The following is a 27790-nucleotide window of genomic DNA, read 5'->3' on the forward strand; positions in this document are numbered from 1 at the left end:
GCTGGGAGCGAGCGGCGGCCGCGCAGCCTCCGCCCCCGCGGGCGGCTCTTTCTCTGTTCGCCTCTTACAGCATTGGGTGTCCGGTCTCCCGGCCGCGCTGCAGGGTGGTGCCGGTGGTGCCACGCGGCTCGTGGGGTAACCGGCCTCGTGCACCACAGGCTTTCTGCAGAAACCTGTTTTACCGCCTTCCTTTAGGAAGCTTCTGAAACGTCCTTCTATTCCCCCCCCCCCCCCCCCCCGAGGCAAAATGACTTGTTTCATTGCAAAACCAAACCCTCAACTCTGCGCAATGCCAGACAGGTCTGCAGCTGTGTGTGCCCCCCGGGATGAACCTCTCCTGTGTCTGCGCCTCCTAAGGGCAGGGGGGCTGCGTCCCTGTTCCCTGCTGGGAGCCCCGTCTCATTCAGTGGGCAGGGGCGATGTACAAGGGATGTAACTGTTGGCCACGCGCCGGGATTGGCTGTGCACCCCCTGCAAACACCAGCCGTGAAATCTGCCGCTGGGGGACATGCCGCCTCCCCAGACTCCGGAGGCACCAGTCACCCACGTAACCGAACTTGCACAGGCAGTCCTGAGCGTGGCACTGACTGACTTTCACAGACTTGTCTTCTGAATCCCAAACAGGATTCTTTTAATGTAGTTTTCTTTCTAGGGTTTGAAGATCTGTATAATCTGTCCCCATCCACTGACTGACATTGTGGAAATAGAAAGGTTAACCAGCTGTGCTCAGGGAAGTTCCTAAAAAGCCAAACAGGGTTGAATTAGGTCAGTACTTGGATAGGAGTCTGCTACAGCAGCATGACTACTCAGTCATTTGGCAATTGTGAATTTCCAGGCCCAACTACAGGGCTCAGAATATTCCTGTTCGTGGGACTTAAAGCTACTTCTTTGGTCCCACGAACAGGAATAGACTCTGAGAGCCTGAGTCTCAGCTACTCCCCCTGTGAGAGGGCACGTTGCAGTGTAGGTGTGGAGTAGCTACAGCAGGGGTGAGCAGAATATGGCCCATAGGCCACATCCAGCCTATCAGGCACTACGCCTACACCCGCCACCCTGCCCCCACAACTCCCACTGACATATACATACACCTCAACATACCCCATGTCCCCCTACACAGCCATACTCTCTCACACCCCCACACTCACCTCCACACCCTACCATACACACACAATATAAAAGAACGAGACTTTGTTTTTAACTTATGCAATCCCTTCTATATGTAGTACACAATCACGGGTCATGACAAATATATTTTTTAATACAATTAAAATATGTTTAATAGGTGTTTGACTTCTAATGTATGATTTGTTTTTTTTCTGGTTCTAAGATGGTAACACCCGCCCCTCCCAAAAGGAGTATTTCGGGGGGGGGGGGCAGCAAGGGAGGGACTTCTAGTGGCAAGGGTTAGGGGACAGGACTTCAGGTCCCAATGTGGCAACCAGGGAACGGGGCTACTTATGCATCACCCCAGCAGCTGGCCAAAACTTGTTAAGTGGCCCTCCACCCGACATAATTGCTTGCCCCTGAGCTACAGCTTCATCCTGACACTAAACTCTACTTGGGCATTCAATTGGAGGCTAAGTACCAAAGTCAGGAACTGGATTACAGACCAGTTTGAATCCATGGTATAATCAACCCCCACAGAACCACTCCCACCTCTTGTACTTGTCAGAATAGCTCTGCTGCTTGGAAGCTTCAGGGTTAGCATATATAAGAGTTAAAGCTAACTTCTTGTTGCTTATTGTGTGTCCCAGCTGTTCATGGCTTCCACTGATGAGGAGTGTCCCTTACAGCAGGGGTGGGCAGTTATTACTGGTGGAGGGCCGCTCGCTGAGTTTTGGCAAGCCTTTGGGGGCTGTGTGACAGGCAGCCAGGGACAGATAAATATTAATTTTCTAAATTTTTTAGGGGTCCCGTGGGCCGGATGGAATGGCCTTGTGGGCTACATCTGGCCCGCAGGCCGCATTTTGCCCACCCCTGCCTTACAGTCTGCTCAGTTCTTCTTGACTTGCTTGAGAGTAGAGTTAGCAAACTGGTCAGTTGACTGGTCAAATGATGTCAGATGACTTGTCAATTAACTGCTTATTCTTTGACTAAAGTCAAAAGCTGTCAAATATTCCATGAGGCCAAGAATGCCTTTATGCCCATCGTGGCTTCCCTTTTTTATTGCATCATAGTGTTACCTATTAGCAAAGGCAGGAGCGAGGGTACCTTGCCCCTCAGACTTGCAGACTGAGATACATATGCTTACTCTACTTAGGAGCAGGCACCCGCTGCCCTGCTTCTCTCTCTCCTGAGGCAGGGCTCTTCTAGAAGCTTTTCCACCCCTCCCCCCCCCCCAACAAGTCATTAAGTCCTGTTGGGAACAAAGGTTACAGGTTAATAACCAGGGTGCCAAGGGAAGATCTGGAGCAGAAAGCTCCAGCCAGCTTAGAAACTGTTGGATGGGACCCAGTGAAGCTCTGCACATAGATGCGTGTGTGTAAGGGAAAAGAAGACGGTCCTGCAGTGCCTCAGGATTCATCCAGCCAGAATCTTCTTTCTGGTCTGGCAAGTGAACAACTTGGCCAAAACCAGAAGAGAACTCCATCAGAACGATTTCAAGGAACTATGAATAAACTGCTTTTTGTTGATAGAGGAACCAAAACCACCACCATGAGAAAAGATTCTCCCAATGATCATCTGTTGTAATGATGGGTATCTTCAAACAGGAACAGCAACACCTGATTCAGGGAGCAGGAAGACAAACAAGCAGTCCTCATGGTGACCAAGGGCAGGACCACCCCTGGATCCACTGCATGTGCTGTAGGGAGGAGGGGCCACCTGCCCCCTCCATGTGAACTGGCAGTCACACATGCAGATAGAATGCAGAAACACTTGTTTAATTAGGTGTTCAGCTACTATCAAAGATAGATAAATTATTGCAGTCAAGCACAAAAAAGAGCAAACTGGTCTGCAATAGCATTTAGGTTTTTTCACTTCATATTCTCATTCTGATTTAGTATCTTCACAAAGCATGGATTCTTTTAATAAAGATGTATATAATGATGCCAGATGAGAACCCTGGACCCAGCTGGTCCAAAAAGGAAAACAGGGCAGGGGAGCCCCTGAACAGGTTCCACCTGCAGCAAGCCCAGAGTTGTGTCCTGGTCTGAGAGGCTCAGGGAAGCCAATCCCCTGAAACCATAGGCAGCAGCCCACACCTACTCCAGCCCATAAAACCTAGACCCAGCATGCAGTCTCCTTGTCTGGGCAATGGTGAAACTTCTTGCTCCTGACTCCTCTTTTGCTAATTTTCAGGTACTGGCTCCTGGCTCTGACTCCAGCTTCTGATTTCTGTAAGAGCTTAGCATTACTCCCTGGTTACTGTTCTTGGCTCTCAATTCTTGCTTGACCTTCAACTTTGGCTTTTGACTTCTGATCATGATTAATCCTTGGCTTACCACGTCTCCAGCTATGGCTTCTGACTCCAGTTCTGATGCCAGAGCCCTTCATACTCCCTGCTCCCTGGGGAACTGGTGTGGACTACACCTGTGTTCTGGGTGTCTGCCCACTAGCCAAGATCACCCATGTACTGGTTTCCTAACTGTGAGTCATGGTGAAAGTGAAGCTACAAGGTCCAATAATGTTGCTAGTCTATGTGCTTCAGTATCAAGAAATTCCACTCCTGGGAAGTCTTCAGATGTTCATCAGATTGGTATTAGAGTGTTTTGGATTGAGGCAGATGTGAAAAAGGAAGTTGATATGCTTAATACAAAAGCCCTTCATGTGTCCCTAGTATCTAATGCATGGAGCTATATTTGCAATGGGAGTGTCATCAACTTCATCGTAACAACTCCAGAACCAATTTTACTCATTCCAGTGCACACCTGAGCATCGCCTCACAACCCCATATATTGCTGACCAACCTAAAAATATCACCAGTGATATTGGCAGTCTACAGAAGGTTATTTTGGTTACGACTGACAGTGCTGCTACTGTGAAAGCTGCTTGGCCTTTGTTGATAAATAAATATGTATGCCTTCATGGTTGATCTTCCCCCGTGAAGTACCTCTTTCATCTGTGATGTTGAAAATCTAACAACTTTGTCATTGCAATTATCAAAATTAAAAAGCATTGTCAAGTTTTTAAAAAAAAAATAATAAAGGAAAAAGAAAAAGCCAAGTACCAGCAGCCATATTTCAGCATCACTTAATACAGCATTCAGTGGCAAGTCTTCCTATACTGAGGAAGACTTGATGTGCTTGATGGGCCTCTTTTAAAACTCAAAGATCTTTGAACTTTCAAGAAAGCATTTCAGTCAGCTGTGGTTGACGGAGTGGTTTGGTGTTGTCCCTGAATAATCTGCAGTAACATTCTTGACAATAATGTCTTTATTGAGAAACTCAACATTTATTTTACTGCTTGAGACTGTTGCTCACTTTAGTCAGATATGGAGAATGTTATTTCTGCATTTTCTGATGCAGAATGAATCAGAATGAATTCCTGATCATGGAGACATGTGTTTTCAAGAATGCTGAATGAAGTACTTTAGGATGGATCCCTCTTTACAAAAAACTGAAGAGAAGAAAAAATAGACACAATAATATCATGGGGAAAATCTAGTGAAAACTCCTGCACATAATGCTGCTTACCTTTTTGATCCATCTTTCCAGGGCTGTGACCTTTCTGATGATTCATTTGATTCAGCAACACCTGTATAGGGGCTGTTAGAAATTTGTAGTTTCTACTTCCATTACAGTTGTTTGGTTTTTCATATCCTTTAAAAAGCAAGAAGCAGCCTGTTCAGGTATAAAACAATGTAGAGTATGATGCCAGTAGTTTGAATCAAAACAACTTAACCCTTTACCATAGTGGAAAGGGTAGTGTCCTCTTTGGTCTGGCTGCAATGACAGGGGAGGAATATTTCCATGCTCTACCGTGTATGTAGAATGAATGAAATGTGTTAGTCGGGGCAATCATCTGTTAAAAAACAAAAATAGAATGAAGACTTCCACTGCTGGAAAGTTGGTGACTACATATCACAGTTTTAGGTTAAGAAAGGAAATGGATGATGAAAAGTTCACACTCTAGTTACATGATGAGGAAGATGATGATGAGATGAAGATGTACATAAAGCAGTTGAAATTGATGACAGTAATACAAAGTTAAACTGTTAGAAGAGGTGGCCTTCTGCCTACTTAACTTCATTTAAAACTGACTTTTGTCTTTCAGAGTTGCTTTGTGTTGTTGTTTAATTTCTTTTAAAATTTTGTAACAGTTCAGGCTGATGCTGGGTTTCTGAAGTAAAAGCTAAAGAGAAGAGCAACAACTCAGTCTTGAATATTATGCACATTTATAACATTGGTAGTTATAATCATTACACCGTTTTCAATTGTATTTCATTTGTAATACACAGTTATACAAAAACAGTTAACTAACTTTTTTATAATTACTATAAGTATTAAATTAATGTAAGTATCAAATCTTTTGAAGTTTAAAGTCTCTCTTTTTCTTATAAAAAACTAATAGGTAAAATATCATATATTCTGACATATTGTGTGCCCCCAGATAAGATGCTCACTTGTTTTTGGGAACGCAGAATGAAAGAGAAAATATTTTCCAGATTTGTGGCTATATACAGCAGGACTGTACCTAATTTTGAGCTCCCTCAGGTCCCAGATACTGTGTGCAGAGCTGGTCCAGTGAGTGCTGTATCCTGCCTGCAGCACCAGCTGTTCTGCATCAGGTGCTGTATGCAGGGTACCACATGCTTTGCCTGTTGGCCAGCTCTGCTCAGCTGCTATGTGCGGTACAATTTCAGGCCAGCCGGAGCAGGCTCCACATGTGCTGGATCCAGCAAGCAAGTTGAGGAAGAGAAGGTGGTCTGTGGGCCTAAAGTAGCCCATGGACTGACCCTGTGCCATTCATGTGGCCATGTATGGCTTAAGGATTTGACACTTCTGCCTCAATGAGTTGAAATTAAGAGAAAAATCTTACAGGAAGTGGCAACTTGGCCATGCTCCTAGGGGCAAATATAGGAGTCCTGCATTGGCATTCAGGGAGAAAACCAGGAAGGCCAAGGCATGAATTGGTATGTAGGTAGTAAGGGATGTTAAAAGAAACAAAAAAGCATCTTACAAGTATATTAGAAGTCAGAAGAGGAATAAGGAAAGTATAAGCCCTTTACTGAATGGCAAGGGCAATCTAGTGATGGGTGATGCACAGGAGGCTGAAGTACTTACTGCTTTTTCACATCAATTTTCATGAATAAGGTCAGCTCTCAGATGCTGAGTGCAGTTGGCATTACAGATAGGACAGAGGTTAATCAACTTAGAATAAAGAAAACATTGATTAGAGATTACTTAGAGCAACTGCATGTTTTCAAGTCAGCAGGGTCAGATAGGATGCATCCTAGAGTACTCAAAGAATTGGCAGAAGTAATTTCTGTCACTTTTTTTTTTTTTTTGAGATCTCATTGAGGTTGCTCAAGATCCTGAATAACTAGAAAAGGTAAATATAGTGCCCAACTTTTAAAAAAGGAAGATTATAGACTGGTCAGTGTGACCTTGATAAATAGAAAGATTATAGTGTGTGTCATCAGGGAATCTATTTTGAAGTGCATGGAGGGTGCCAGTATGATCAGGAAAAGTCCATGTGGATTTGTCAAGAGCCAAGTCATGCTTAACCAACCTGATTTCCTTTTATGACAAAGTTTCAGTAGTTTTATGGCTGGGGGAAAAAGTAGTGGATATAACTTGAGAAAGTCTAGCAAGACAGGCAGAGGGCCTTTTGCTTACTAATGAAAGTATCATGGGAGATAGTGTTTAAAGCCTATTTCTGTGCTATGATGCATTAACTTGTTGAACATCTGCAATTGTGGCTGTAGGGCCCAATTCTTAAATGACAGTCCCTTCAGCAGTTATCACTAGGGATCTATTTAACTTGAGGAGACAGCTGGCTGATTTTACGGGAAGATTATGGGGTTGGCCACCATATTCACAGGCTGATTGTGACAGCCCTCCCCCTGCCACCAACCTCTGGCCAAGGGGCCCCAGTAACCCTGCCCCTTGCCACTGCTTGGCTGTGAGGGCTGCCCATCATACAGCCCTGCCCCTCTCTGCTAATTGGTTGAGTGCTGTCCATCATGTCGCCCTGCTTCTCATTGCTAATTGGTGGAGAGGGGTAGGTGGGCTCGTGGTAGGCAGCCTTCTCAGCCCTGCTTGACTCTGCTTCGGATCTCAAAAGCCTCAGCTGTTGATCTATCATAGCTGTCTGTTCCCTGCATTCTATCATGGAAAGAGCAGATTATGCCGAAGAGTTTTGGTGGACAGTCTTTTTTTTCTAATAATTGGCAGAGGCCTTTTCTGTTGACCAGGTCAAAGCCTTAGGTCAATGAAAGCAATATAGAGGAGTCTTCTTTGTTCCCTACATTTTTCTTGGATTTGTTAGAGTGAGAAGATAATTTCTTTGGTAGATCTTCTAAGTTTGACATCACACCACAACTCAGAGTAAACATGGTTGGCAAGGATCTGATGTTCTCTGAGCACCACTCAAGTGGTGTTTTTTTTTCAACAATGCTTAATTGTGAAATGCCATGATAGTTGTTAGTTGCTGTGGTTTCCTTCACTTTGGTTCAGTGACTACATTGACATCTTGCATCTCCTATGGCACAGTCCCTACTGTCCAGTAGTAAATAAAAAGCTTGTTAGGTGGGGAAGAAGGTTTCCTGCACTTCGGCTGCTGATTGGCTGTAAGGGCTGCCTGTCATAGGGTCCTGCCTCTCGGGAGCCAGCATTTTCTTTTCAGTAAGTTGCACCCCCCCGCCCTGCCCCCCTTTGCAGATTTCGTGGGCATTGCCCAATTTCATGGGCAATGCTGCATTTTGGGAAATCTGCAAAATCGTGATTCTGGTAGGTCCCTAGTTATGATAGAAGCAGAACTCCAACAGCCTTTGCAAATACAGTCTAGATAAAAGTACTGTAGGATTGATATATAACTAGATCATCAGTGGATCAATAGCTTGTTGGGAGGAGATGTCAAGTAGGGTTCCCCAGGGGTCTGACCTGGGTCTGGTACTGTTTAATATCTTCATTAATGATTTGAAAGATGGGAACAAGTGCATAGTTATCTGAAAATCTGCTGGCATCAAGCTGGGGGTAGTTGCAAACACTTAAAGGATAGGATTAGGATTCAGCATAAATTTGACAAACTGGGAAAATGGTTCAAAATTAATTGAATTAAATTCAGTAAGGGTAAGTGCAAATTCCCACACTTGGGACATAATATCCATGTGCGTATATTCAGACTGGGGAAGGATTGACTAGGCTGTAGTACTGCGGCCAAAGACCAAGGGGTTACAGTAAACTATAAACTGAATACAAGATAATAGTGTGCTCTCGAAAACAAGACCAATAGGCTGCTGTGTACTGCACTGTATTGTGGCTTGCAGAGGTATCGGATCTCCGTGGACCTGGGGGGGGGAGGGGTGTTTGGTGGTGTGAGGCTTCACCCCTGCTGCAACTGGGTGCAGGGAGAAGTAGCAGCAGCTGGGTTCTACTGCTGGCCTACTTGGACCTCAACTGGGTTATTTCAGCCCACTGCGTGCTTCAAGAAAGATGTGGACAAATTTAAAAGAGTCCAATGGAGAATATAAAAAATTATTAGAGATCTAGGAAACATGATTTACAAAGAAAGGAACTGGGATTATTCCATCTCGAGAGAAAAACGCTAACGCAGCCACTGACACGGATCTTTGAGAATTCGTGGCATTCAGGCAAACTGACTGAGGATTGAAAGAGGGCCAGTGTGGTGCCTATCTTCAAGAAAAGGAGGAAAATAGATCAGGGGAACTACAGGTCCATCAGCCTGACCTCCATCCCCAGGAAGATCTTGGAGAAAATCATCAAAGAGACCATTCTTGACAAACTGGCTGAAGGCAACTTCTTGAGGGATAGCCAGCACAGGTTTGTTGCAGGTAGATCTTGCCTGACTAATCTCATCTCCTTCTACGACCAGGTGACATATCACCTGGACAAGGGAGAAAAGATTGACGTCATATATCTCAACTTAAAAAATTATTTCGATCTGATATCCCATGATGGTCTTACAGAAAAACTGGCCAACTGCGGCCTCGGCTACATCACAGTCCACTGGCTGGGGAATTTGCTTTGAGGTTGGACTCAGAGAGTGGTAGTTGATGGAAGTCAATCATTGTGGTACACCGTGACCAGTGGGGTCCCCCCAAGGCTCCCTCCTTGGGCCTATCCTTCTCAACATCGTCATTAATAATGTGGACATTGGTGTCAGCAGCGGACTGGCCAAGTTCGCTGATGACACCAAACTTTGGGGTAAAATGTCCACACCCGAGGACAGGATAGTGATCCAGGCCGACCTTGACAGGCTCGGAAAATGAGCAGATGAAAACCTGATGGCCTTCAACTCCGAAAAATGCAAAATACTCCACCTTGGGAAGAAAAACCCTCAGCATGCTTATAGGCTCGGCAGTGCTACGCTTGCTAGAACCATGGCCGAAAGGGACTTGGGGGTCATGATTGACCACAAAATGAATTTGAGCCACCAATGTGATGTTGCATCCGCCAAAGCGAACAGAACTCTGGCTTGCATCCATAGATGCTTCTTTAGCAAATTCCAGGATTACATCCTCCCACTGTACTTGGCCTTGGTGAGGCCGCAGCTGGAGTACTGCATCTAATTCTGGGCTCCACAATTTAAAAAGCATGTGGAATAGCATGAGAGAGTCCAGAGAAGAGCCACGTGCATGATCAGAGGGCAGGAAAACAGGCCTTATGGTGGGAAGCTAAGAGCTACGGGACTCTTTACGAGCGCTTGTGGTGCTCGGGCTAGGTGCCAGATGATTGGAAGATAGCCAATGTGGTCCCCATCTTCAAAAAAAGGGAGGAGGGAGGACCCGGGCAACTATAGGCCCGTCAGTCTTACCTCAATCCTGGAGAAACTCTTTGAGAAGATCACCAAGGAACACATCTTTGATGGGCCGGCATCGGTGATGATGCTCAAGGGCAACCAGCACGGTTCCATTAGGGACAGGCCATGACCATGTCAGACCAACCTGATTGCCTTTTACGATCAGGTCACAAAAGCATTGGATGCAGGTGTCGCTGTGGATGTAATCTTTCTGGACTTCACCAAGGCCTTTGACACTGTCGACCACCCCATCCTCATTAAAAAACTAGGTGACTGTGGCATTGATGCCTTCATGGTCAGATGGATTGCAAATTGGCTGAAGGTTCATATTCAGAGGGTGGTGGTGGACGGGTCATATTCAACCTGGGGGGAAGTGGGCAGCGGAGTCCCCCAGGGCTTGGTCCTTCGGCCCGCGCTGTTCAATTTCTTCATCAGCGATTTGGACAATGGGGTGAAAAGCAACCTGTTCAAATTCGCTGATGATACCAAAATCTGGGGTGAGGTGGGCACACTAGTAGGGAGGGAAAGACTGCAGAAAGACCTGGATAGGTTGCAGGGGTGGGCTGACAAAAACAGGATGGGTTTCTATACTGACAAGTGCAGGGTGCTGAACTTGGGCAGTAGTAACCGGCAGCCCACTTATAAGATGGGAAACTCCCTTCTTGAGAGCATGGAGGCTGAAAGTGATCTTGGAGTCATTATTGACTCCAAGATGAACATGGGCCGACAGTGCGAGGTCACGGTCAGCAGGGCCAACCGGACCCTATCGTGCATCCACAGGTGCATCTCAAGCAGGGCCAAGGAGGTGATCCTCCCCCTCTACGCGATACTGGTCAGGCCACAGCTGGAGTACTGTGTCCAGTTCTGGGCACCCCGCTTCAAGAGGGATGTGGACAACATTGAGAGGGTCCAGAGGAGGGCCACCCACAGGATCCGGGGATAGCAGGGCAGACCCTACACCGAGATGCTACAGGACCTGAACCTGTTCAACCTCCACAAGAGAAGGCTGAGGGGGGACCTGGTGACCGTCTATAAACTCACTAGGGGGGACCAGAAGAGTTTGGGGGAGACCTTGTTTCCCCTAGTGTTGAACAGTTACAAATGTCCAACTCGGGATCCTTAAAATTCTAGTTTATTAAGCGGATTGAAACACTGTAATCATAAACCTTGGGGCTGGTCCCCACACACACATGCATGCATACATGCACACACATACACACACACAGTAGCAGGCTACAGAGTCAGGTATACCTATCCTACAAGCGCTGGAGTCTGTCGTTGAGGCTTCTTTCAGTGTGGTGTTATCTTCCAGAAGGGGGTCGCCGGCTGGTCCTTCTGGCTGGACTGGTCTGGTCGAGTTGGAGATCAAGAGGGCGCCACTGAGGGTCACTTTTCACTGCCTTTTATCTGTCCTTGGCAGACTTTGGTGACTCCCCAGTTTTCTGGTTTGCCCAATCCAGGGGTCATTGACCCTCGTGGGACTTCCCCCCCTCCCCCCCCCCTCGGTGGCTACTGGACAGCATCTGTCAGCCCCAGGGGTCGTCCGCATGTACGTGCAGGTTTGGGAGTCCGTTGATGAATTTAGAATAGGGCTCTGGGAGTGGTCGATCTGGAGATATTCAGCCCAAAAGTTGGTCTCTGGTGTTGATTAAGTCAGGCCAGGGCTTTTAGCCCTTGATCAGTGAGGTATAGAGATTTCCGGGTTGTTACACTGTCTTCTATTGAGTTCAGCTTCCAGGTGATAATTGCTGCCTGCTTCCATGTTACCCATTCAATCACTGATTCACTCACTCTTTCAGAGGCCAGCCTGATACAGGGAAGGGCAGTTTGATTCCTGCCTTTGTTAACAATGTTACAATGTATAACTTACTAAAACACATTTAGTTGAAAGTTGAAAGGTGAGGAGTATAAAATATAAGCTACAAATGCCATGGCACACAAATAGATAAAAATACCAAACTACAAGGGGAGATATAAAATGCACACATACAAATTTTAAAATACAATTCCTTATCTCAAAAGTGAGAGAGAGAGGAAGGAAGAAAAGGTAGAAAAAGAGAAACATATCCAAAGAGGGGAGAGCAAATGCAGGCAAGAGGAAAAGGGGGCTTTCTGCTACATTAGAGGAAAAGGGGGCTTTCTGCTACGCTAGCACCCCCCAGGATAACCAGGAATAACGGGCACAAGTTGTTGGAGAGTAGGTTCAGATTAGACAGCTGTAGGAACTACTTCATAGTTAGGGCGGCTAGGATCTGGAACCAACTTCCAAGGGAAGTGGCTCCTACCCTGGGGGTCTTTAAGAAGAGGCTTGATGCCTACCTGGCTGGGGTCATTTGAGCCCAGTTTTCCTCCTGCCCAGGGAGGGGGTTGGACTTGAAGATCTACAAGGTCCCTTCCGACCCTACTTCTATGATTCTTCAGCTTGGAAAAGCGCAGGCTCAGGGGGGACGTGTTGGTTGCCTATAAGTATATAAGGGGTATACATCAGGATCTGGAGGAATGTTTGTTCACCAGAGTGCCCCATGGGATGACAAGGTCAAACGATCACAAACTTCTCCAAGACCATTTCATGCTGGACATAAGGAAGGACTTCTTTACAGTCCAAGCCCCCAAGACCTGGAACCAACTGCTGCCTGAGGTGGTGCAAGCACCTACTCTGGATTCCTTTAAGAGTCAATTGGACATTTATCTTGCTGGGATCCTGTGACCCCAGCTAACTTTCTGCTCCTGTGGCAGGGGCTGGACTCGATGATCTTCTGAGGTCCCTTCCAGCCCTAATGTCTATGAAATCTATGAAACACAGGCAAATGAACAGGTTATCACCGGGCTGTAGACTTCCAGCGTGGCAGCTGCTCTGCCATCATTGCCTGCATGCATGTTCCACAGTAAGTGTAGGGTGGCTTCTCCTTCATTAAGAGTGCTAAATTAATTTCTGGATTGCCCAGAAATATAAGTAGCCTTTGGCCTGAGAAGGGGTGTTAAATGTTCTTGTTACTTGTATTCTAGGTATCTTGCTCTGGAAAGTGCCTGGCACTCCCATTTGTCAGCGAGTTCAGTTGCAGGAAGCACTCAACTCCTTATAACAGGGTGAATAAAAATCAATGATTTTTTTTAATTTAAATTGGATTATTTTTTTTAATCATCAATAAAATACTAAATTTCTCTCTTGTTTAAAAAATAACAGTTACAATTAAATCTCATCACAAACATGCTGAACCTATACTTACAGTCTCATAAACATGAATTAATGGCTCTGTCACACTCGCACATATTGAGTTACCTACCAATCAAACATGGACATTCATTTAAGTGTTTCATCTCTTGAAAATGGCTCAAGTCTGTTCAGTCTAACTACCAGCTCTTGCCTCTTGAAAGTTCTGGGCTTTCAGTTTCTGTTTCTCAGCAGACTAAAGTCACTTGTGCAAAGACAGGCTAGATAAGATTGCTGTTCTGTGCTTAGGTGGTGGCAGAGCTGGGCCAAGCAAGGCAGAGGAGTTAGTTAAGACACTATCTTAAAGACAGAGCAACAATATAGGAAAGGACGGAGGCAGAGTAGAAAGCAACAGTGGAGTGGACTGGAAAGAAAACGGGGAGACATTATTCAGTAGTACAAACACACAGCTTCCTATATTTCCCAACACATTTGCCACAGAAAAACTATCATGGCTTCTAGGCGTAAGAGAAACCTTATCTGAGAATATTTTGAAGAAATTACTTCCCTGGATAAAAAAGGAAAACGTGTCAAGTGTCAGCAGTGCAAGAAGGATATGCAAGGCCTAGTTGCAAGAATGAAACATCATAATGAAAACTGCTTATTGCAAGAAAATGATGTGGTTGAAGATGTGGACATGTCTGAAGAACAATGTGGATCAGCTGGTTAGTAAACTAAATAATTCACTTTGCAATGTATTATTATTCAAGACTCTATGCCTTTTAGTATAAGTGTGATTTAATAAGTAAATTCCCAAGCTGTTTGCTATGTTGGATGTTGCTAGAAAAAAAAGTTTAGCTTAGCCAATCCTTATGGCTTGTTTAATTAGTTAACTAGGTTTAGAATCTATCACCCAAGTTTACGGTACAGAAAGCTGCAGTAAGAGAAATCTAGAGTTGCCAGTTGCCACTGGGTGTCATTTTCTTATTTTACAATACATAATACATGCCCCTTAGTTTGGAACATCATGGCCCCAGACCATAATGGTGATGCCATAAGTCTATTCCCTATTTTACTTCAGCATAACTCAACTTTTCCAAGGGAACCCCATCCTATACTTGTTTTCTGTAAAAACAGGAGCCAGTGAGTTCAATGGGGCTTAGTCCAAAATTAAGTGCACTCTATGTGCAGTCAGTCTTAGCTTTTTTGGTAATTTGGAATCAGATCTTCATCCTTGCTGAAAAAAATATAAATGATTAACTGAATAATAGAGTGAGAAGAATGATTATTCAAAAACTGTTTTTGTTTGAGGATCCCATTTAAGCATAAGAGACTGACTGTCTATCTGCAACAACTTCAGAGTCATCCGTTGGTACTTTTAGCAGCATTGCTGCAGCTAAACACATTTCAGACAAAAAAGTATCAGTAGCAAGCAAAAGATTTCAATCATCCAGTAAAACCACCACCGTGGATGGGTTTGTAGTAAGGACCAGCAAATACCAACAAGACCCCATAGATGAAAAGATTGCTTGGTTCATCTATGCCACAAATTCTCCTTTTTGCATTGTTAACAATAAATACTTCATTGACATGGTTGAGTCCTTACGATCAGGCTACACACCACCTGGTAGGGCAGACATTGGTGGAAGGTTGATAGATAGTGTATGAGAAGAAACTTGAACAGTGTGCAAGAAATACTGAGAGGAAATTTGCCAGTTTAAGCCTTCATGGGTGGAGCAATGTACACAATGATCCAGTAATATGTGCCTGTGTGACAACAGAATATGGGGTTGCATATCTTTCAGAAACAATAGATACATCAGGAAATGCCCACACAGCAGAATACTTAAAAGTGGCAGTGAAAGTTGTAATAAACTGAGCAAAATTTCAACTGTCACGTGCACAGTTTTGTCACAGACAATGCTGCAAACGTGGCAAAGATGAGAAGATACATAGAAGAATGGAAGGATGCTCTTTAATAACGTGTGCCTGCAGTGCCCATTGAACGCATCTTTTAGCCAAAGACTGAAGTAGTTCTTCAGGAATAAAAGAAAATGTTGACATTGCAAAATACTTCCATAACAACCATTTTGCTTCAGCTTGACTGAAGCAAGCAGGAGGATCCAAACTAATTCTCCCTCAAGATGTTAGATAGAATTCTGTGGTTGATTGTTTTGAACAACTGATTAAGAACTGGCCTATTCTCATAACAATTTGTGAAAAAAACTAGGATAAAATGGATGGAAGCATCTCGTCCAAAATATCTAACATTGAATTAAAGAGGAATGTAGAGGATATGCTCAGTATACTGAAGCTTATATCCATAGCCTTAAACAAACTTCAGAGAGATTGTTGCTGCATTGCTAATGCTGTTGAAATTTGGAAGGCGCTTCAAGAGACATTGAAGAAAGGAATACCTAACCAGAAAGTTAACCTGCAGGCAATAAAGCAGCAAAGGGATCAAGCATTAACCCCACATCATTTTCTTGCGAACATTCTCAATCCCAGATATAAAGGTAGATGCCTAACTTGTGAAGAAGATGATGCTGCCATGGCATGTGTATCTCAAAATCACTCCTCAGTTATGCCAGTCATAATAAATTTCAGGGCTGGAGGGGAGCCATTTAAACAGAACATGTTTACTGATGATGTTTTGAACAAAGTCCCCTGAATTGATGGAAATCATTAGCCAGGCACCTTGAAAAGGAGTTCCTTCAGTTGCTAAGCCAACTTTTCACAGCAGTAGCTTCCTCTGCAGGCCCAGAGAGAATATTTTCATCATTTGGTATTATTCATTCAAAGCTAAGAAATAGACTGGGATTTGAAAAAAGCAGGAAAACTCGTATTTCTGTTTCAGTCTACGAATAAAAATGATAGTAGGAGTGGGGAAGATGAGATCTAGTTGTAGAAGTTTTAAGGACAGCGTATGTTTAGTGTTGTGATGACTTGTCTGTTAGAGTTAATAAAATATGAAAATTTAAAAAAAAGTTTAAGGACAGATGTAAAATGCTGTATTGAGTTGTAAATTACTGTGTTTTAGTGATCAGATTTGCACCATTGTTTAAGAAATATGTGAAGAAGTATCAGTGGGAAACGTGTTTTAAATCAGTCATTTAAATCAGGGTTTTTTTGGTGATTTAATCATTGATTTAAATCATGATTTAAACTGCCTTCATTTAAATCAGTCCACCCTGCCTTATAATACTGGACTTAGACTTTGTATATACAAGTTGTGCTTTTACTGTACTTACGTTGACAAATTGGATTGCTCAGTAGGTTCGTCATATAACGTGGTAGCAAGTCTCTGCTGCTATGACTGGGTTTTGGGTCTTATCATATTTTTAGAACTAGAATAAATTATAGTTTATAAAAATCAAGTAACTGGAATAAGTACTCCTAATTATTTATCACCCTTCTCTTGTTCAAAGCTATACAACTAGTTTAATATTTCAGTGCTAAGAAAATATCAATAAAATGTGAAAGGATTTATGTCACTATAATAAATCCACAACTAGAAAACACACAGGTTTTTTAAGTGTTATTTGCCATATGTGCTTTCAAATGACTATTTATATTTTTTCTGAATGTGTAAATTTTTGTGCTGTTTTATCAGCATGTATAGAGGCCCTCTTGGATTTTATGCTGAAACTCAGTGCTGTGCCATCTGAGGCACTCTTTTTCCTCAGCTGTTGAGAGAAAATTGTAGATGTTTTACCAGTTAAAAACAGCAAATTGATTTATGGGTTTTTTTATAAAAAATTAATGGATTTGTATAGTCCTTCATGTTGGGCATGAAGAACAAATCTCATATGCAAGATATTGAACATTTCTTACATTTTAATGGCTGATTTTTTTTTTTTTTCCTGTAAGCATCTGGATATTTTTTGGTCTGGTTACCCAGACCTTTGGTGCTTTATTTTCATTCTGTACAACAGAAATGATATTTTAATTTCCAGTAAGTCGGTTTGTCCACTAGATGTCCTCAGTTCTTTAAGCTACAAAACGATGGTGTTTAAGTATAAGGAGTGTCTAACTGATTTCTGAATATTAATTGTAGACCTTAAAGAATACAAGTTTCCTTTTTGCTTTCTTACACTTAATACATTTGTTTTCATAAACTACTAAATACAGTTTTGTAGCTCGTGTAAGTATACTTCAGATGCATTTTCTGCTCACTGTGCAGATAATGTACAGTGTGGTATTTTAGCCAGCCTCATGTTTCTTATTTTAGGTATAGCATGTTAGGTCTGCAAAACTTCTTTGACAAAATATAAAGGGGATTAAATTACTGTACTGAGAGTTATATGAGATGCCAAAATTTGACCTTTTTGAGCTAAAACCTTTAACATTCAGTAACTTTATGATTCTTGATGCTAATATTTTTCCATTTTTCTTGAAGGGTGCTAAGTTTGGAGTTAAATAAAGACAGAGATGTGGAAAGAATCCATGGGAGTGGTATTAATACCCTTGATATTGAGCCTGTTGAGGGAAGATAGTAAGTGTATTTATCTTGTTATCAGATTACATTAATCAATTACACTTAAATATTTTGCTGTTAAATTTTTGCTATCTATTATAAAGCTGTATAATTATGGAAATATTTCCCTGCAGGATATGAACCTTCAATTACTTGAAGATTGAGATAATAGGATATCTCAACATGTGTATTTGTTTTTCTAGCATGTTATCAGGTGGATCAGATGGTGTTGTTATACTTTACGACCTTGAAAACTTCAGCAAAAAACCTTGTTATACATGTAAAGCAGTTTGTTCTGTGGGCAGGTACGTACCTTTTAAAACTCCATATAAAATTATTTTATCATACCAACACTATGGTGGCAGTGTGTGGCAGCTTTCTTTTTATTAAATGTATACAAATTCATGGTCTTTTGAGGGCAGCTCAGTGGGGAAGATGCTGAGTATCTCTGTAAGGATCTGTTGTATGATAAATGGTTCTAACCCAGATGCCAGCCTGTCTCTCTTGTATTTTTACTTTAATCAATTTCAATGTTATGTCAATAAAACTAGGAAAATAATTCTGGGATGGCTATTCCTGACTGGGTTTTGAAGAAACCATTTATGCGTACAGCTTTATGTTTCTAGACAAAAAGAAAATAACCCACACATCACTATTCGGGGAATTAAAAAGAATCTAAAATAGATCTGCAAGTTACTTGTGAAATTGTGGGGATGACAAACTATTTTTAGGTCTCTAATTAGTTATATGCAGACAATAATATGGAACTTGGTAAAGGCATGCTTGAATAATGATAGGTAGAGTGGAAAATCCATAACTTTGTTAAGATGACATTCAGCAACTGGGATTGGCAGCATCTAGTCCATGGTCCAGATCTGGCCTGTGGAGCTGGAGGGCTTCAATGGCCAGGCACCGGGGCAGTAGCTGGGGTCTTAGAATCCCTCAGACCTAGTGTTGGGTCCATTTTTTGTGAGTATGTCTGAATGGCTTTGTCAAAGCTGTCCAACTTCTGAATGGCTGGGGGGCCACAGCCCCTTGGCCACTTGTGTGTGGGCTGTATTCTGGGCCATGTAACCCCTCTCCCACAGCACCATACTATGCTGCATCACATGTGCCCCCCCCAACACACAATGCATGCACCATGCTGCAGAGCACACACCTCAGGTCCCCCTGAAGTCTCCAAATGTAGGCTTTCTCATCCCCATAGACTGTGCTGCCTTGCCCCATGCCATCACTAGGGGTGGGGGAAGGCAGCAATAGCTGGAGGAGGAAGTGGAGCCTTGAGACTCCAGTGCCAGCAACAGGAGAGCAATGGAAGGAACAGAACCTGAACTGGGACCCTGGGGACCATGAGTTAATCGCTCAGGTGCTAGATGTGGCTTGCAGGCCTCCAGTTAGAAAACACTGGCCTAAGTAATATTATTTTATTAGATTGTGAGAACCTTTATAATAGCAAAAATGAAGCTGTAACTGACAGTTCTGTCTGTTGTTTCACTTAGGATATTAATGTTATATGATTTTTTGTGATTTTCAGTGGTTGAAGTATTGAAGCTTTTTCTATTAAACTTCTTACTGAAGCTGAAAATAATCTGTATTTAAGATTCTTAATAAAACTTTGATTTCTCTCCTTTCCCTCCCATCTTAATGCAAATTGTTAGGAGGAGGGTCTGGAGGGTGTAGGTGGGGAGAGGTGGTTTTTTTTGAAGGATTTTGTTTCCAGCTATTAGTAGAGATGTAGTTGTACAATCCTGTAAAAGGGGCACAGTTTGATTATTCTTAATTACATGCTGGTTAATGCTTGATGATTTTATGAACAGATAATATTATTTAATATTACCATCTGCAGATAATCACTAAGTGGCCAAATTCTTCAAACTTGTGTATATAAAACTACTGTGTAATGCCTTTTTAAGCAAGTGAGATTTACTATGATTGCAACTGTTTGTCAAGTCGGGCTGTAAAGAAAAGATCAAAGCCTACCTTTTCAAGAGTGATAGTGACTTCAGTGTCCAACTTGAGACACCTTAAAGTGGCCCTGTTTTGAGAGGGTAGATTCTGGATGCTTTCTCAAACTCAAGTATCTTTAAGGTGATTTTAATTGATAACTCAGAAATTAAGGCCCCCAAATCACTTGTGAAAATGTAGACATGCTGGTTTAAATATATATTAAAGTAGTTGAAATTTTGGTTCTTGATGATTTTTGAAGCAAATTTACTACTGACCTTAATCCATGCAATTTTGTTACTGCATTATAGAAGCCATCCTGATGTACACAGATTCAGCGTAGAGACAGTTCAGTGGTACCCTCATGATACTGGCATGTTCACATCAAGCTCGTTTGATAAAACACTGAAAATATGGGATACAAACACACTACAAGTAAGTATTTTTGTAACTTATAGGCCTTTCGGATGTAGAAGGCCTGCAATACCTATTGAACTTAGTGAGACTTAGCAGCACTAAGCATTTAGAAAGATGGAAAATGGCAGGTTGATAGGATTCAAAACTTTATAAATAACACATAGCAGCAACAGTAGCTCAGCCATTTTTAGACTTCCTTGTGTGCCTCAGACTTCAAAGTATTTGTGACTTTATATTCCTGGACCTTTCTCCATTGTCTATCCAGAGGAAAGTTACTAATGCTAGGTGTTCTTGATGGATGCCTTCCAAGAACTTGTCTGAGACTAGCTTATTTCCTAGAGGTTGCTGAACACACATTGAAGGATATTACTTCATTATTTTATGTTGTGTAGCACCTGAAATGTACTTTAGAATCAGTTTTGTTATAAACAAAATATGAACATTGTCTTTGATGGATTACACCCCTTGTGAGGGAGAGTATCATATATATAAAGCAATAGGAATATGGAAATGGAATTGAATCCAGTTCCTTATAGTCACAAGCACTGCATCAGATGATGTCTTTCAGAAATTCATAAATATAATAATGATAAATGATAATAGGAAAAATGCTAAGCAGTTTCTTAGGACTTTATTAAAGTTTGCATATTACAGGATTTTTAACTACTGAAAAGTAGCCGTGACATTTATAGATGATATCTGACCTTTATCCCTTGTCTTCTTGTATCAGTGTGTTTACTTGGACTTTGTCTGACTATCTTTTAAACGGGAAAACAAATATGATAATTCCTAAAATAAATCATACATAGCATTAAATGCTTTAAGCTCTACATTTGAATAGCTGTAATTGTTAAAATCTCCAAAGTACAGTTGTCATATACCAAAAAACATTAAAACATGAATTGTTTAGAAACCTCAAGCATAAGCACATGTATTGAAGTGCCTAAGTCCAAAAATTCAAGTCAGGGTTTCTTCTGAGTTTAATAGCATTAACTTGGACATGTAACACATGCTATATTCTTTTAATGGCTTATATTTAGGCCTGTGACGAGTAATGCAGAATCCATTTCAAGAGCCTATATAACATGGAATACAGGGACTCACTGTGTAAAATATGTGACCAGTTCCTAGTCTTCAAAGCTATGTGATATTCCAGTTTAACCCCTCACTATTGCCTCCACTCTTGTTGATACCCAAAACATTGTTTACTTCTGGTTTATGGTGTTGGGGGAGGTTTTATTTCATGTGTTTTTGGAGGAGGAAGATAGCCTGTTTTTTCTGATATTTGCAGAGAGACTGAGAGATTTGCCTTTGCTATTATTATTGCTACTTTTCTTCTCTATACCCACCTTCTTACTTGCTAGTTTTTCTTTCTTTGTTATTTAACTTGTAACTGCTTCAAAGTGTTTTCATTCATGCTTTTGATCAAACACCTTTTTCCAGATACCTGTTGCTATGTCACCTACAAGTCTTGCTACTGTTAGGTGCATAGTACTGGTAGAAGAATATTTCACTAAATAAAGTTTGTGTGATTGGGCACTAAGCCCAATTGAGTTATTGTTAGGATACAAGTAAACTTGTCACATTAACTTGGAAAATACTTAACCAGTTTTAAAGAAGAGATGATTTTTATGAAGGTGCAGACTTAACAAATAAATGTCTTTTAATTATCAGCCTGCAGATATATTTAATTTTGAAGGAACGGTTTATAGCCATCACATGTCTCCTATTGCTACCAAGCACTGTTTGATAGCAGGTGTGTATGTATTTTTTTTTTTAAGTTTTTACTGATTTTTAGGTTGTAGTAAAAAGCAAGTGATCATTCAAATTAGCATTTCTTTTTTGTGACTGTTTTTCTGTGTAATTGCTCTACCTATTTTTCAAGCAAATAATTTCCTTCATAAAATAGGTACTTTAAAAATCATATCTTTTCAGTTGTACTTATATTATTTATGAAAAGAGTAGTACTTTTACAGTTCTGAAATGAGCAAACCATACAATTCACAGTTGGCATGGTTCTAGTTGGCATGGTTCTGATCCAGTGTTCCTAGTTATGCACAAATCAGTTTGCACAGAAATTACCTTTTTGGTTTTACTTCTTTGGGGTGTCTATACAGGTACTCCAATGCATTCTGATTAATCAAGTCTGCTTGTTTAGAGCACTCCAGTGTGCTGGAGCATCTTGTGTATTTAGTGTCCTGTGTTTCAAACTGGCAGTGAGGGTACTTTAACTAAAGCTCATTGAACAAGCTTTAGTTAAAGTGCCTCTCTGGTCATTTTGGAACATGGGACATTGAATACATGAGCCACTGTGGCATTTTAGTTAGAGCAACTCCTGAAAGATGCTCTAATTCAAACACATTCCCCCCCCCCCCCCCCCCCCCCCCCCCCCACCACACACATGCTAGAGTATGTGTGTATAGGCACCCTTGGATTTGAACAATATGTATTATTTTCTGGTGCTCAATTTACTGTTGTCTACTGAATAATCTTCAAAGATGAAATTGTATTTGTAATTCTTAAATATGAAAAGTATGCTGTTTTTTCTATAGCCTCTAATCATATTTTTAATGTTAAAATTAAATAGGTGAGCATACAGAGACTTAAGCATTGTAGTTGCAATGTGTTTTTTTAATTGATTTATAAATCCATATGACATATCAATTTACTTGGACAAAATGTGTGTGAAATGTTATGAAGCTGGCATTTTCACTCACATTTTTTTTCTTAGATTTGTTAGACTTTTTGTCTTGTTTCAAAAGTTGGTGTTTTAAGCCCCCTTGTTTTTCTTGTTGCAGTTGGTACCAAAAGCCCTAAAGTACATCTCTGTGACTTGAAGTCTGGATCCTGTTCTCATATTCTGCAGGGTACTTTCCAATCTGAACCATAAATGTTAAACAATAACTACTTTGAGTAAACGAAGCAGTGTAAAGTGACATTGTAAACAATGTATTCTTTGTAAACACATGACCAATGTATTTAGTGCCAGTTGTAAAAATTACACAGTGAAAAAGGTTCTTCTGTGTATTATTCTAGTGCTGCTAAATTAGAGAACACAAATATCAATTAAAATCAATTATTTTGGCACTTTCATAATAAATCCTCACCTAGCACTTTCTTAAATCCTGATCCAGTAGAATTAATATTTGTTTTAAAATTGTTTTGGGATAGTGTTCATGCACATTCACTGTGTGGGCTACTTTTTTGAAAAATACATAATATTTATAGCTAAGTATCTTTTAGAGCTGTTGTGTGGATCTGCTTTTCTTTAAGACTGACTTCTGTGGTTGTCCTTGGAAAGTAAGGTATTACTTGATATTAGGGGAACAATACCTAACCTTTTCAATTTACCTAATGGAGGAAGTCTTAGAGTTCTATACTTGTGAAAGGCTTAGGGCTTTGTCAGTGTTGTCTGTTCCCTGACAACTTGCTACAATTGCTTTCTCTAGTTACTTGGAATAAAATACTATAGGATACTTTGGATTAAAGCTTCTAGCATTTATTTTTTTTAAATTGCCTGGATATTTTAAATGTATTAGGTTACTTCCTTTATAATACATTTTTAAAGGAAATAATGTTGGATCACCAAAAGGGAAATGACTCAACACAGCTGTAGCAAAATATACATATGATCTGACCAACTTTTCCTTAATAATATTTATTATTGGATGCACAGTAGCAATATCTATATTTGTTACTTGATGCTTCCATTTGTTTACAGTTTCTCTAATCATCTCCTTGAAGTGTTCAGACACTAATATGGTTTGTAAGTGTAGTATACTCCATTTAAATGCATTGACCTGGGACTGTGTAAAGGCTTTTCATGCACCTGAAAACGGTGTAAAATGTAAAATACACTTAATAAGGAAAACAAACCTATGCTAAGCTCTTTGCACTTAATTAAGACTCATTAATGTGTTTGGAATAGTTTATGACTTATACCGGGCTGATCAGTTCAGAGCTCCTAAACTGTTTCACCAATTATACAGTTAACTGAAATAGAGTGAGGCCCCCTCTGTCTTACACTGCAATTAACATGTTAAATACAACAAAAATGGCAGGGGTACACCCAACTTAAGGTGCCATAAAATGGCAAATTAGCCAGAACAAAATTGTTCTGCATATTATGTTCTACATAGAACATTTTATTAGCTGGTTTGTATGGTACCTTAAATAAAATGTGTGGCAGATCCTGGGCAACCATCAGCTGATTACTGGCTCTGGCCGGGGCCTGCACTGAGGTCTAAAACTGGTCCCAGGTTTCTAGGGACCCTGGTTTTTGGCTTGCCTGTACAAGGGAAGCCTGAGATTGTGATCCTGCACCTTAATAGCAACGGATCAATCCTAGTGGCTTTATCAGTGCAAGTCTTTGGTTGCAAGTGAAGAATTATAAGCTCATATTTGTTAGTGAAGTGTAGAAAACTACAACTGGCATTCTGCATATCGTTTTCAGGTGATTCCCACAGAAGCTACAGGAAAAAACGGGAAACTGTCCATAATTCAAAATAGAAAATAAATTTGTTGCATTCACCAAATCAATATTGTAATATAAGCACTTCATGAATTATTAGAGGAACATGGAGAGGGGTTTGTCTTTCTACATGTTAGTTATTTAGATCAAAAAAGTTGTTTATCAGTAAGTAGTACTAAGCTTTTTAAGCTTTCTCAAATGATCATATTTTTAGGTCACAGACAGGAAGTGCTAGCGGTATCTTGGTCCCCACGTTATGAACATGTGTTGGCAACTGCAAGGTAAAAATCATTCCTTTAATATTGATGGGCAATATTAAAGAAAATATTTTAAATAGATTTTCTAAACAGAATAAATGTATTCATGCAGTGGGTTTGGGAATCAAAGTTTGCATTAGTATTTGTTGTAGCCATTATATTGTAGATCCTGGATGGAAAAGGCTTGAAATGTAGAGCTGTTCAAATGGTGCTTTAACTTGTCTGTAAGTGGAGTGGTATCCCCACTTAGTGTTCCTTAGGCATTTTCATTCTAAAAGATGCTCTTTAGTTTTGTCTAACTTGCAGGCTTGAACTTTTGGGTTGAACTGGACAGGTTTCTTCTTTAGTTCATGTCTGGTACTTTTCCAGAACTTTGGATAAAATTAATTTGTTTCATTGCCTGAGTGTGTGATTTGAGTGAGAAAGTTGATCTTAAAGTTGTATAATCTCAAATGTGATTTTGAATTTGGGGAGGTGCTTTTTGTTTTTTAATTGAGCAGCTCAGGAGTTTTATATCCAGATGTTTTATTACCATGGAAAATACAGTTTCTGCGAAAATAGACATTTTTTACAAGAATACTTTAGTTTTGCAGGAATTTTAATTTTTTTCCTTCAGGATAAATCATATCAAAATATTTCATTCAGAACTCTTCAGCTTGAATCAAAATATTTTGATTTGTTGAACCTGTTTGAGACATTTTGATTTAAGTTGGTTTTACATGGAACTGTACCTCCTTGTGTTACCTCATGGCTTCTGAGATTTGCAATTTGTTTGCCTTGTCCTTCCATTTTCAACTGTAGGCTCAGCTACTTGTCTGGACTACATTTTGCATGTTATGACCTAAATTTCTAGAGACGTACTGATAGATCAATGGCATATCAGATCAGCACTGACAAATGGAAAATTAACGTTATCGGCTTTTTTTGGCAGGTGTAGCCAATTAATGTCACCAGCATTAGCTTTAGTAAGGAAAAGCTTTGCCGTTCAGAGTTTTAAAGTAGCAGTCTTTAACAAGGTGTGGGCCAGAACAACTCGGTTCCAGTTTGGTGAAGACCTGGCAACTTTGGTGGCACATCAGCAACGCTGCCGGGCACTGTCTGGCCTACATGCCGGCTCTGAAACATCAGTATCTTCCTGCTGCTGGGCCCTAACCCAGCTCCTTGCTGCATGGTCTGTCTGTGGAGCCCTTCAGCTTCATGGGCCATATCAAGTGGCTTTGCTTGTCAGATCTGGCCTGTTAGCCTATATTCCTGACCTGTCTTTTAAATGACAAAGACACTAAAAAATTGCAGTAAGGTTATTAACCTTAGGGAATTTCTGAAACTGCAGATGTTCCTAACACATTTAATACCAGATCTCTTTGTCCTCTGAAGGTTCTAGTTTACAATCTAACATCCTTGACGTCAAATATTTTTGTTAATGAATTAATTTATTGTTAGCATCTCTACAACTGCTGCTTAAATCAGAGAGAGATGATATGCATAGAACTTTAAAATTAATTAAAATTATTACAATAAGAACAACCATGTGCTCAAATACACATATTTAAGAATATTACATCCTTTATAATGGGGTAGTCCAGCTTCTGAATGGCTGGGGGCAACATGCAGCACAGCTTCTCACATTCCCCTCTACCACGTGATCCCAAAGAAGCCAGTATTGCTGGGGAAAAGAAGGATTTTTTTAACAGAATAGTTAAGCAAAGGCTTCTGAATAATACAGGTATCTGAGAGCCCTCCATGCTGCTGTGGGACACTTCATGCACCCCAGCACCGCAGTGATCACAAGCTGCGCTGCTACCTCAAGGTATGTAGAAAAAACTTTTAAAGCTGTGCCTGCATCCGAATCGCTGATTTACCGAATCAGCATCGAATCATCAGATTCAGATTTGGCTGAATCAGATCAGGGACAGTGATCCGAATCAATGGATTGAATCACTGTCCCTGATTCAGGCTGAATCCGAATCAGAATCAAATAGGGCCCATTTTGCACAGCCCTGCTAGCCACCTTTCTCTATACTGATGTAATATAAATAGATTAGCACTGAAGTCCAAACAAAGTGTCTGGCCAAACATTTACCTAAGTTCCGAGGCAGGTTCTGCAGCCTGTACTGGGTTGTATATTGCTGTGGCTATGGTTATCAGTACTAGCAATAGCTAGTTTAAAGCTAGCTAGGATATGTTTGCATGAGGTGCAGTCATACTTTTGCCCACAGCACAGGCATATCCTAAAGTGAGGGTTCCCAAGCTATGGTATGCATATCCCTGGGAGTATGCAAGACATCTCTGAGGGGTACGTGGGAGAAATTGTGTAATGGTGGATTTAATTTTCACTATAATAATTGGCATTTAAGGTGTTAAAATATAAAATTTTTGTTGGTAGGAGTACACAGCTAGTTGATAAATCTGAAAGGGGGTATGTAACAGAAAAAGTTTGGGAACCTCTGTCCTAGAGCATCTGAAGAACAGTTTATAAAGACCTTCCAAAATTAACATATCGAAGATGTCTGTAAACTGATTTATTACGTTTTAAACATGCCTTTTGTGAGATTCTTTGTTCTAAATAAGTTAAACTTTGCATTAAGAAATAGGTTTGATTGTTCTTTTCCTTTATTGCTGCCAGGAGGGAACAACAGAGCATACCCCGAGAGAAGGGTGAATTGAACAAGACTGAGGCAAGGGGGAAGGGTTACAGAGGTACAGTTTGCCCAGTAATTGTAATATGGCCCTTGTATAGGGGGGGGAAATTAAATTTTAATTTGCAAGAAGTATAAACTCTCCAGATTTCTTTGGTGTGATACCACCAGAGAAATGCCAAACACAAAGGAGTAAGAAAATTTCCATTTGCTGAAAAACTTTAATAATTAAGTGATAGGGCATGACCTTAGAAATATGTGATTCAAGGCCTGCATAAATAGGGCTGTAAATAATTTTCCAAGGACGTTACATAGAATTGAATTAACTTTCCAAATGCAAATTCCTATTGTTACCAAAAGCAAAGAACAATTGTGGCTGTATATCATCGCTTACAAAATTTGGGGGTTTTGGGGTTCTTTTAATATCAATCTTGAAAAGCCAACTTGGGTGTTGTCCAAGCTTGTCATTCACTCTATGGCTTCTATTGAAATAATGAATCACAGCCGTTCCTC

The 27790-nt window shown here is 40.9% G+C and overlaps 1 protein-coding gene across 1 annotated transcript in view; it reads left to right on the forward strand.

The window, feature by feature from the left end:
* Positions 1-27790, forward strand: part of ERCC8 (ERCC excision repair 8, CSA ubiquitin ligase complex subunit) — a 45610-nt gene that overhangs the window by 247 nt on the left and 17573 nt on the right. The window contains exons 2-7 of the mRNA XM_006258723.4: positions 17475-17570; positions 17756-17857; positions 19808-19931; positions 21588-21669; positions 22712-22780; positions 24599-24665. Coding sequence (XP_006258785.1) covers positions 17475-17570; positions 17756-17857; positions 19808-19931; positions 21588-21669; positions 22712-22780; positions 24599-24665 — 540 coding nt within the window. The remainder of the gene's footprint in view (positions 1-17474; positions 17571-17755; positions 17858-19807; positions 19932-21587; positions 21670-22711; positions 22781-24598; positions 24666-27790) is intronic.

The sequence above is a fragment of the Alligator mississippiensis genome, chromosome 3 (assembly GCF_030867095.1).
Source record: "Alligator mississippiensis isolate rAllMis1 chromosome 3, rAllMis1, whole genome shotgun sequence".
Classification (NCBI taxonomy): Eukaryota; Metazoa; Chordata; order Crocodylia; family Alligatoridae; genus Alligator; species Alligator mississippiensis.